The sequence below is a fragment of the Solanum lycopersicum genome, chromosome 11 (genome assembly GCF_036512215.1).
Source record: "Solanum lycopersicum chromosome 11, SLM_r2.1".
NCBI lineage: Eukaryota > Viridiplantae > Streptophyta > Magnoliopsida > Solanales > Solanaceae > Solanum > Solanum lycopersicum.
In genome coordinates, this window is record NC_090810.1 from 4,807,567 (window position 1) to 4,819,088 (window position 11,522).

The 11,522-nt window shown below is 36.3% G+C and overlaps 1 protein-coding gene across 4 annotated transcripts; it reads left to right on the forward strand.

Annotated features, from left to right (window-relative positions):
• Positions 1-574: 574 nt before the first annotated feature.
• Positions 575-10,986, forward strand: LOC101265989 (DNA repair protein RAD4). 4 transcript variants are annotated; one of them, XM_019211176.3, is made up of 16 exons: positions 610-886; positions 2,701-2,775; positions 2,916-3,040; positions 3,232-3,555; positions 3,653-3,745; positions 4,145-4,237; positions 4,321-4,422; positions 6,023-6,072; positions 6,191-6,331; positions 6,774-7,508; positions 8,115-8,242; positions 8,308-8,396; positions 8,476-8,670; positions 8,764-8,916; positions 10,022-10,231; positions 10,427-10,986. In XM_019211176.3, the coding sequence occupies exons 1-16, from the start codon at positions 844-846 to the stop codon at positions 10,811-10,813; spliced, it is 2,943 nt and encodes a 980-aa protein (XP_019066721.1). In that variant the 5' UTR covers positions 610-843; the 3' UTR covers positions 10,814-10,986. The 4 variants fall into 4 exon arrangements, with proteins under 4 accessions (XP_019066722.1, XP_069147321.1, XP_019066721.1 ...); XM_010314371.4 differs by having other exon boundaries at positions 8,323-8,396; XM_019211177.3 differs by lacking the exon at positions 6,191-6,331 and having other exon boundaries at positions 575-886.
• The last annotated feature ends 536 nt before the right edge of the window (positions 10,987-11,522 follow it).

The following is an 11,522-nucleotide window of genomic DNA, read 5'->3' on the forward strand; positions in this document are numbered from 1 at the left end:
TTATATCAAATTAAAATCGAATAAACAAATTAAAACAAAGACAATATATATTTACGAAAAAATACACAAGTACCCTCAACCTATTCTCTAAATTACAGAGCAAACTTATACTATACTGAGGTTCTGTTATTCCGAATTTATTTATTTTAAATAATTTTCTATCCCTTTGAGCCTACGTGGCACTAGCTTGAAAAAAAAAATGACAACACGTGTTGGACCCACAAGATAATGATACGTAGCTCGAAAAGAATATAAAATTATTCATAAAAATAAGTTCAGGAGTAATAGGACCTTAGTTATAATATAAATATGTCTTTAACATTTCGATCATAAATTAAAGGTATTTATACATTTTTCCTATATTTACACAATAACTAAGCAGATCAACACTAATAACAATCACATGTAAGAGTAATATTAGTGATGAAGATAAAAAGTAGAGTATATACATATCTTAGTTCTTATCTCACCGATTAAGTAAAATAATTATTTCCGAAAAATCTTGCAATGACTTAAGTAAAAGGAAAAATTAAAAAACGAACAATTTAATATCCGATGTTGTGACGCAGTCATCATACAAAATGATTAAGAGCCATGAGATTCGATTTTAAATTAGATTCTAATTTGAAATTCAAATTCAATGGAAAAGTTGATATGCAATTGTTCTTTCTAACTTTAATGCGATCAATAATCTATTAAATTAGTCGAAGATACGTGCAAACCGACGGGAACATCGCAAATTGTGCTCCTCCTTCCCGGGTTTTGGGTATTTCATAGGTTTCAACCGTACCAGATAGCTCGCGCCTCTTCTGATTATGCTTTAGCTAAATTCATCGAAAAAAAATGCGAACCAGAAATCAGGCAAAGCGACAGAATCAATCAACTGGTACGTTTCAAAAATCAAAACTGCATAAAAATTCAATTTTTTTTTGAGTTTTGCTTGTCATTTTGTAGTATTAGCACTGTTCTGGTGGTTTCTTGTTCTTCAATTTCGGTTGTCATCAGTGTTCTTGTGATTCAGTTATGACATTATTTCGTTGTTCTTAATGTTCTTCCTTCTTTATGTTGTGTAATGCTCTGCATTTCGTATTATTTCCTTCTTGTTACGGCTCCCATATGTGTAATCCTTTTATTTTAAAGCTTAGGTCTATTTAAAACAAATCTCTTTATGTTGTTGTTTATTGTTGTGTCTTCTTTTAAGTATGCACCCTTTTATCGGATTATTTCACATTTGTTTGCTAGTTTTCTTTGTGATTTCACTTTAGTAATTGATTGACCACAGCAAAACATAACCAAGAATGGATAAAAATTCTATCTTTGATTATTGTTTCTCCTTTTTTGTTTGCTTTTCTGTCTTATTTAACCACCCTTTATCTGTTTATGTCACATTTGTTTGCTAGGTTTCTTTGTGATTCAGTTTAGCATCTTATTAACCAGAGCTAAACATAACAAAGGATGCATAAAATTTTTATGTTTGACTATTGTTTCTCATTTTTCATTGGCTTAATACATAAACATACACTAACACTTGGCCTCAACTGGCTAGTAAGTGTTCTAACTTGGAGAGTGTACACCTAGACACCTCAACTTGGTCTCAACGGGTAGCTGACTACTTCAACTCATCCCCTTTCTTGTGGACACCGGATGTTGACATGGCATATAGATTTTGGAGGTGTCTTTGTAAGTTGGAGTGTTTAACTGACCTAGTGGAGATGAGTTGAGATGTGCATACTCAAAGTTGGAGCATTTACTTGCCAATTGAGGACAAGTTTGAAGGTTTATCTATGTGTTATGCCTTTTTAGTTTATTTATCCTATTCTTTAACTATCGGTTTAAGGGATTATTTGTTCCATGTTTTTCTTTGTGTTTCAGTTTAGCAAATGTTTAACTACATAACATTACAGCAAAACATAACCAAGAATGCATATAAAGTTCCATCTTTGATTAATGTTTCTCATTTTTGGTTAATTTTATCCTATTCTTTGATTTCCCCTTTATAGGATTATTTCATCTTTGTTTGCTAGTTGTCAATGTTATTCAGTTCATCAACTGGTATGTTTTCGTTAATTACACAACATGCCACCAAAAACACAACCAGACTGCATAAAGTTTCAATTTTTATATTTTTGTTACACATTTATTTGCTTTTCTAGTCGTTCTTACAATCCTCTTTTCAGGTTCATTCATCTTTCTTTGGTAGATATCTTAGGCTTTCTGTTTATCAAGTGGTATTTTTTCTTTAACCAACATCACAACACCAAAACATAAGGAAGAATGCATACAATTCAATCTTGGATTCTTGCACTTATTCTTTTAACTGGTCTCCCTCTTCAACTATCCCTCTATTGGATTCATTTTTTTTTTTGGTAGCGCTTTCTTGGTTTGGGTTATAGCTTTGAAAAAGCTTGTGGTTGAAGTGAAAAAATGAGTGGGTTCTCAATAGCCGACCATCTGAGGCATGTTTCTTTATTTTCAATTGATAACATGTGTATTTTGATGATAAGTAATTTCTGTTTGTCTGCATGAGTGGTGTCTTACTAGAAGCGAACATTCACGAGCTTTGCAAATGACTAGTGACCACTGATTAAAAAGGAGAAGATCAATATGCTTATGCATGGACTTGTGTTATGTGCTAGTTTGTTTGTTCCATTACCAGAGCGCACTGAGGTCTGGTTAACTTATATGTTCCATTTTGGACAGCAAGTGAAGACTCTTTGAAACACTATGGTGAGAAAGAGAGCCAAAGCGGCTGCAAAGACGAAGCCAGTGGCAATGGTTTGTTCCATTGCAATTGTTCATTATTAATTAATATTTTAAAAATCTTAATAAGTAATTTAATATGGACTAACAATAATAGTATAGATTTGAGTACTTTAAGATTGAAACTACGTTATGAATAGAATGCTTGATTTCAGAAACTCTGGCAAACATATCTCGAGGTGCAGTGGGGAAACTTCTGAAACGAGTCAACAAGTCACGTGGCTCTCGGGGTCTGAAAACAGATGATAGTTACCTACGCAAACAGGATACCATCGTCGAGGTTTGTTTCTTTCTTGATCTATCGCTTCAGTTAGGCAATGTACCGAGTGAAACATTTCCTGCTGGAAGAAGTCTCTTTTTTTCGTAGTGCTGAATAATCATATGTGGTTTGCACGTGTTTTGACGATGACTTAGGTATGAACTGCATTTTATAATCTATTTCTTAATTTCTATTATGTTATATATGTTTAGCCAGAGAATGGATCAAGTGAGGCAGAAAAGCAGCTTACTGGTACTACAGTTGTAAGGACTACATTAGATGCTAAATGCTGCACTACAGATGTGTTACAAAATGTGCCATCGGAAGTGGAACATGGAAGTACAGATGTTCAGTGTCAGAGTATTGAGAGGGAAGATGAACTTGATGGTATTGATTGGGAAGATGGGCCAGTTGATACTTTGAAGTCTGAAAGCAATGTTAAGGAAGATACAATCAATGGTGTGACTGTTGAGTTTGATGCTCCGCCTGATCCTAGTAAACAGAAGACAGTACGCCGAGCAACTGCACAAGAAAAGGTGGTTTGAATATGATAGATATATGAATACCATGATATAAGATTTTAGTCCCTTGTTGGAAGTACATCAATTTATACTTTTCCTCCTTAAATTACAGGAATTGGCTGAGCTTGTGCATAAGGTTAACTTGCTTTGTTTACTAGCAAGGGGCAGGTTTGTAGATAGCGCTTGCAATGATCCTCTTATCCAGGTTCTTTCTTATGCCTGTAGTTTGATATTCTAACTAGAATAATCATCTGTCACCTTTCTTTTTGTTATGGACTCATGGTTGTTATATGTGTTGAACTTCAAAATTGTGTAAATTTAAAATCTCTATATAATTCTACAACATATGATCACTGGGAACTTTGTGCCTATGCTTACATACTCTCAGATAATTTCAGTTTATCATATGTTTTTCCGGAAACTCTCATTTATTTTGACATTAATCTATGACCTTTTCCCCCCAAAAAAAACATTAATATTTGACTTAGCATGCCATACCTCTTATGTGTGCATGATATGGAAATACTGGCGAGCTTTTGACTTTTGATCGTTTGCTCCAAGTACTGATACTTATACTATATAAGAAATCACTTACTTTTGCCAGGCTTCGTTACTTTCACTGCTGCCTGCACATCTGCTGAAGTTGACCGATGCTCCAAAACTTACTGCAAAGGCACTAGCTCCTCTTGTCAATTGGGTATGTGTTACATGTTATCATTATAACTACCCTTTGATATAGAAGTTTCATTTTCTTATTTCACCTTTTACCACTGGATGCAGATCCATAGTCATTTCCGTGTTAGAGGTGCAAATGATATGGAGAAGCCATTTCATTCAGCTTTGGCATCAACTCTCGAGTCCCAGGAAGGGACCCCAGAAGAGGTATGTTTTCCTTTTATAAGCGTTTCCTCCTTTGTTTTGCTTGTTCTGAGCATAGCTTTTTCTGTAACATTGCGTGCTCTCTTGGGAATTTCCTGTGTAATGGATTAAGGCTACCCTGACATTTGACATGTTTCCTCTACATCACATGTTTACTTCTCTGCCCCATCATATATTTGCATCTTCTTGCTTTAGGATATGAATAGGGGTGGGTATAATTCACCGAAAATCGAATTACCGAGCAGAACCGAGAAATTTGGTGATTCACTAACTGGTACTATATTCAGGATTAAATTTCAGAATTCTGGTAATCAATTTTGATACCCGGTTCCAGACAAGTCAGTACTACCGAATGCCACAGTATTTTAATCTATTACAGTTTTCCAATTACAGACATCACTTACTCTTATTTCGGATTATCTATTTAGCTCAAGTGGTGGTATGATGCCTTAAATAAAGTAAAGATTCACAGTCAAATGACTCTGATAACATGTCAGTTTTTCTTGTTTGTGATTATAACCAATCAAGTTCTCTCGCTCTAATCTTGTGTACAATGTTCAATAATTTTTACTTTCTATTTAGAAAATAGTCTCTAATTAAGGAGCCAGCAGCACAGTTATCAACAAGTTAAATTTTAATGCTTCAGAGAGTTAATATGCTCGTTGTTTATTCAAGGTCACTGTCCTATTTAAATCAGTCAGTATCCTCATAGCTATTTCTTTCCATTTAAACCTTTCTATACTCTCTGTGCGCCTATTAAATATAGAAAATTTTTGAGGGTAAAACAAGCTGTTGGCAGAAATATAATTAATGGACAGTGGTAGAGCAATCCAGACTTTAAAGCAGGACCTGTTGAGTGTTTAGAAGAGTTAATGTGAGTGAAACAAATTAGGCCAACCAAAAAGTGGGGGGAGTACCGGAGTAGTAAAAAAGAGTTGTGGCCTTGTAAAGGTGAAGTCTATACATAATTGCCAACTTACTGTACCGGGATTTACCATACCGAGGTTTGATTTACTGTACTGGACTGAACTTTGGAAATTTCGGTATTTGGTATCTCCTATCTACTATCAATTACCGATTATCGAAAATTAACTTTGAAAATACTGAACAGAATTCCGAATGCCCTCCCCTAGATATGAATCAGATGGTTGGAGACTAGGTTGCATAGACACAAGCAGTCTTATAGTGACAGGAGATGGTAATGAATAATGATGGTTGCTGGCTTGCTGCTGAAGAAAATGGTTTTACTTCTGCTTTTCTGCTGAAGTCACCAAATTAGCTTGCAATTTCTTGTAATTCAGGCACAGTAATTCATTGCAGATCCGCTTGTGGAAGTTTCTCAGACAACTTTTTTTGTGTTTGTTCAATTAGAAAGTTCATAAGTTTGTTCTTTGCCCTTTTTGTCTTTAAAAAAAAATAAAAATAAAGAAACTATGGTCATTTAAATATGGTGTAATATCATGGTTAATTGCTTAACCTTTGGAACCTACCTATTTAAAAACAGAGTTGGAGACTGTCCAGACATCTTAATCTTGATTGAAGAAATAATGTTCAGTATTTGGCCCATTTATCTTAGAACAATTTTTTTTTTTTGTTATTACAGGTTGCTGCATTATCTGTGGCCCTGTTTAGGGCCTTGAATCTTACGACCAGGTAAGCTGCTACTTTCTTATTCTTATTACAGCTAAATAGCCTCTATTGTTCTTCTACTGACTGTTTTATTCTCCGTTACTCTGGCTTCTTAATGACGATCATGCGTAAATTCTCTAAGTCCTGGATTGTATACCATGAGGATTCATTTAAATGTGCAAGTCAGTGGGAGGGAGTTAAGCTGTGTAGAGCAGTCAAACTCTGAAACTATCTCAAGTCGGTTGAATTATTTTTATGACTTGTATTCCCCAGTTGGTAATAAGTGAGTTCTGTTTCCCATTTTCCTGTTCATATTTAGTTAGTTGCTAGAGCTATTGCATAGTGATGTTAACACATCTGTCAACGAATTGACTATTGTTGGAGTAAGGAAGTGCATAAATTTACCCTAGCTAAGTGCTGACAATTCAAGTTACCCTGGTTTTTGACATATTTGTGGAAGTCCCCTTCTGCAGACTTTTATTTTGGTAACAAGCAGCATGGTCTAGGAAGTTAGGTGACTATCTTGCATTAGAACTTCTCTTGTACAGGTTCTTTACTGTATTTCAAACATGAAAACCCCCTGGTGGTAGGTACACCAAAAGGACAATTTAAGCTGCTTATGTTTTCTATTCTCGATATTGCAAGCATTATGAAAGCCCCAAAGATTGCAAGTTTTTAATCTCATGACAAATTACCTTCAAGATATCTGAAGATATTCATTGCAGGTTCGTATCAATCTTGGATGTGGCTTCTTTGAAGCCTGAAATTGAGAAATCATATCCCTCTGGTAAAGGCCCTAGTAAGGCTGGTAGTGGGATATTTAGCTCTTCAACATTGATGGTGGCTGGACCAAAGTGTTCTCCTCTCTCTCCTGCTAAATCTATGGCTTATGGCAAGCACAATGTTTCTGATAAGACTTCAACATCTGCTGGCCAAGCTACCAATGACAAGTCTAGAGAAACTATTACAGATAAGTCTAATAAAAGAATGTCAGCATCGACATCAGATGCTCAGGGTGATTCTAATGATGCATGTATTAAAAAAAAAGAGCAGCCAAAGAGAAAAGGGGACCTTGAATTTGAGATGCAGTTGGAAATGGCTCTTTCTACGACCGCAGTTGAAATTGCTAGGAACACTATGATCTCAGATGTGAAGGATGTAGGAAGCACTTCATCAAATGTATCACCTTTCAAAAAGAAGAAAATTAAAGCAGAAGAGTGTTCAACTTCCTCTCATGGAATATCAACTGCTGTTGGATCTAAGAAAGTAGGGGCACCTCTATACTGGGCAGAGGTCTACTGCAGTGGTGAGAACCTGACTGGGAAGTGGGTGCATGTTGATGTTGTAAATGCAATCACTGATGGAGAGCAAAATGTGGAAGCTGCAGCAGCTGCATGCAAGTTGCCTTTAAGATATGTTGTTGCTTTTGCTGGAAATGGAGCTAAAGATGTGACACGCAGGTTCTAGTTCGCATTGCTTTGGTGTTACGAATTTCATTGAGTGCTTTTGTTTCTCTTAGGTTTACTTCTGTTAGACATAGTTTTATGTATACTCTTAAATCATTTTATCTGCAGCATTTATGCTTTCATTTTTTATGGTTTGTCCATCTTGATTTACTCCTTAGTTTCATTGCTATATGATATTATAACATACCCTCAATCATTATTTCACACACAGAATCTTAAACCATTTGTGTCTTTCCCTTGTACCCCTTCCCTACATAGAGGAGATGCAAACCATGAGTTTTGGGTTTCTTTTAAAATTTTTCAATTAATCATCATAGTCTTCATCCAATACCCCACTTGTGGGATGTGATCGGGCATGTTGTAGTTGAATCATTAGTCCTCATCATTTTGCTTATGACCTAAAGTACTGTTATTATTATCATTACACTTTATTTTTGCTTTGCTCTTAAAACTCTGATAGACCTGGTGCACTTTCTAACGCTTTTCACCTTTGATGATATTGGATCAATCAGAAGTTTTTAAATTAATTGGAACAGTCTGTAAGAAGGAGATAAACTGAGGGATACTTATGCCCAATATGTCTTTCGATTTTCTTGTCAGGTACTGTACAAAGTGGTACAAGATAGCATCTGAACGAGTCAACTCAATTTGGTGGGATGCAGTATTGGCACCATTAAAGGAGTTGGAGTCGGTTGCCACCAGTGATGTAGTTCATTTTGCACAAGGAGGTAATGATTGCCTGCTGTATATGCGTGAACATAGTGATAGAGAACTCTTGAAAAATTCTTTACAGGGAATTCTTTTACAGCAACCAGGAGCTCTCTCGAAGACATGGAGTTGGAAACAAGGGAACTGACTGAACCTCTTCCAACAAATCAACAGGTAATAAACACAAATATTTGCTAAAATGTGACTACGTTGTACGGACAATATATTTGGTTTGAACTATTTTTTTCTGCAGGCTTACAGAAGCCATCACCTATACATAATTGAAAGATGGCTTAACAAAAATCAGATACTCTACCCCAAAGGACCTGTATTAGGTTTTTGTTCTGGTCATCCAGTATACCCACGATCTTGTGTACGAACACTCCAAAGAAAGGAAAGATGGCTTCGCGAGGGGCTCCAAGTGAAAGCTAATGAGATACCCGCAAAGGTTTTATTGCACATAAATCTTTTGTGTGTCTGCATTATTATTTTTGATTATCCTCTTCTGCGCAAGTACCATAACCTGCGAGTTTACGCTCAGGTTCTGAAGCGTTCCGGAAAGCAGAACAAAGGACATGATGTTGAAGATGATGATTATGGCGAGGGAGATTGTGAAGGAACTGTCGCTCTCTATGGACAGTGGCAAACTGAACCACTGTTTCTTCCTCCTGCAGTAAATGGCATTGTACCTAAGGTGAAGCCTTCTAAGTGATACACATGTTGATAAAGTTGAGATATATTTGGGATTTGACGTTTTATGCTAAATTATAAGCTATAAGAAAATAAGATCAATATTTGTTTGGAACCATGCTTAGATAAACTATTTTCCGCTTTTCCCATCTGAGAATCTCCATCTGCTCTAAGTGGGTGCATGCTAGACTCTTATGATAGTATGATTGTTCAAAAGATTGTCTATTTTCCCTTTGCATCTTCAACTTTCCAAACGCCCAGAGCTGCATCAATCCTATTTCGGGTTCAGAGCCTCTCCAGTAAGGATTCCTTTAATCCTTTCACAACATCATGTAAAGCTCTGGATTTCTTTTGACAGATCCATAGCATGTAAACCTTGTTGATCCATCTACTTTATGCATCTTTCATATAGCTATTTCTCATATCTGCGTATTCTCCTCCTGCTCAAGAATATTTCGTTTTCAATAATGAGTTACAGACAGAGGCATCTGCCATTATTTGAGTCGGGACAAATTTTTAATGTCTGCCGAACTTCCCATGATCTTATGTCTTAGCTACTGGTTGTTCCCATGATCATTATTCCCTGTGCCTCGGGATTTCTCTCCCAGCTAAGATAATTTCTTTTTGCCTTTGCCTCCTGACCTTATAAACATGGTGAAAAACAACTTCAGGATTTTGGAGATTAAACACTTGAATGACATGGATACGTTATTGTGCCCATATAAGGGAATCGATTTTTATAGAGTTTCAGTAAAATTTGTTTATAGTTAAAGGCAATACGTTAACATCCTTTAGGTGTGCTTAATTACTCCAATTGTTCATTTGCTATTCGGAACTTTGAAATCTCTTCTTGCTAGAAATGTTAATTAAACTGATCTTAGGTTCGTTTGTTGGCTTCTTGAGATGGTTTTACAGAGCAGTTGCTTGAGAAGGTTATCTGTCCCTGTTAACACATTCTACATGTTATGTTTAGATGTGCTTCTTTTCATATATGTAGCAGATAGAATAATTGGTTACGACATTTAGCTCAGTTTTTTGATTTGTTTGCCGATCTTGTCTTTATGGTTGTTTTTGGCTAGAATGTGATAGTTGCTGTTTTTTTTCCCTAGAATGAGCGAGGTCAAGTGGATGTCTGGTCCGAGAAGTGCCTTCCACCCGGTACAGTCCATTTGAGATTGCCAAGGTTGGTTCCTATTGCTAAAAGGCTGCAAATAGATTTTTCACCTGCTATGGTTGGATTTGAATTCCGAAATGGTCGATCTCTACCTGTTTATGAGGGGATTGTGGTGTGTACCGAGTTCAAGGATGCAATTCTTGAGGTAATTAAATTGCATTAACTGTAATATATTTTCATCGCTTGGTTACATATCTTTGAGGTCTCCCCCACCAATCATGTTTTCGTTCTTCATTCCTCAAAACCTTTTTGTTCAAATGCTATCAAATAAGTCCAAAACCGTTACTGCATTTGAAGCACTCTGGTAGAACTACTGTTGAATTTGTTGAGATGTTATCAGGCATATGCAGAAGAAGAGGTGAGAAGAGAGGCCAAAGAGCGGAGGAGGACTGAAGCAGAAGCTCTTTCTAGGTGGTATCAGCTTCTTTCATCACTTATTACCCGACAGAGGCTGCACAATTGTTACGTAGACGGGGCATCCTCACAATCAGCAGTCAATATTGCAACATCCAACGATAAATCCTCCTTACTAGCTGGTGGCAGTGAGAACACGAGGAGCGCTCGTCAAGAAAAATCTGAGATAGCCAAATCTAATAGTCCACCATTTGTACTTGCAGAAAACCATGAGCATGTTTTCTTTGTAGAAGATCAGACTGTTGATGAAGAAAGTTCAACAAGGACGAAACGATGTCGTTGTGGCTTTTCAGTTCAATATGAGGAGTTGTAGAGCTTTAAATCTCTCAATTTTAGTATGAGAAATTAGAGAACTTTTTATTCTCATGCAAAGTTGGGTTGTAAGTTGAAGTTGATAGAAATACTAATGTATGATTGTATGTAACATCAGATCATGACAACAATCTGTCTTTTTGTATAATATCGGTTTGGGATGAGCTTAAATAATGCGATATGGTAACTAGTGAGTTTTTGAGCCATGTGTATGCCTCCCACTATTGTCCTAAAAAGGACAATCTAGTGAGTGAAGATTCATGTAGTGAAGATTCATATGACTGACCTCGACTTACTTGAAATCAAGACGTCATCATTGTTTATGAACCATGTGTATGCCTCCCACTATTGTCCTAAAAAGGACAATTGTTTATAAACCATGTGTATGCCTCCCACTATTGTCCTAAAAAGGACAATCTAGTGAGTGAAGATTCATATGACTGACCTCGACTTACTTGAAATCGAGACGTCATCATTGTTTCTGAACCATGTGTATGCCTCCCACTATTGTCCTAAAAAGGACAATCTAGTGAGTGAAGATTCATATGACTGACCTCGACTTACTTGAAATCGAGACGTCATCATTGTTTCTGAACCATGTGTATGCCTCCCACTATTGTCCTAAAAAGGACAATCTAGTGAGTGAAGATTCATGTAGTGAAGATTCATATGACTGACCTCGACTTACTTGAAATCGAGACGTCATCATT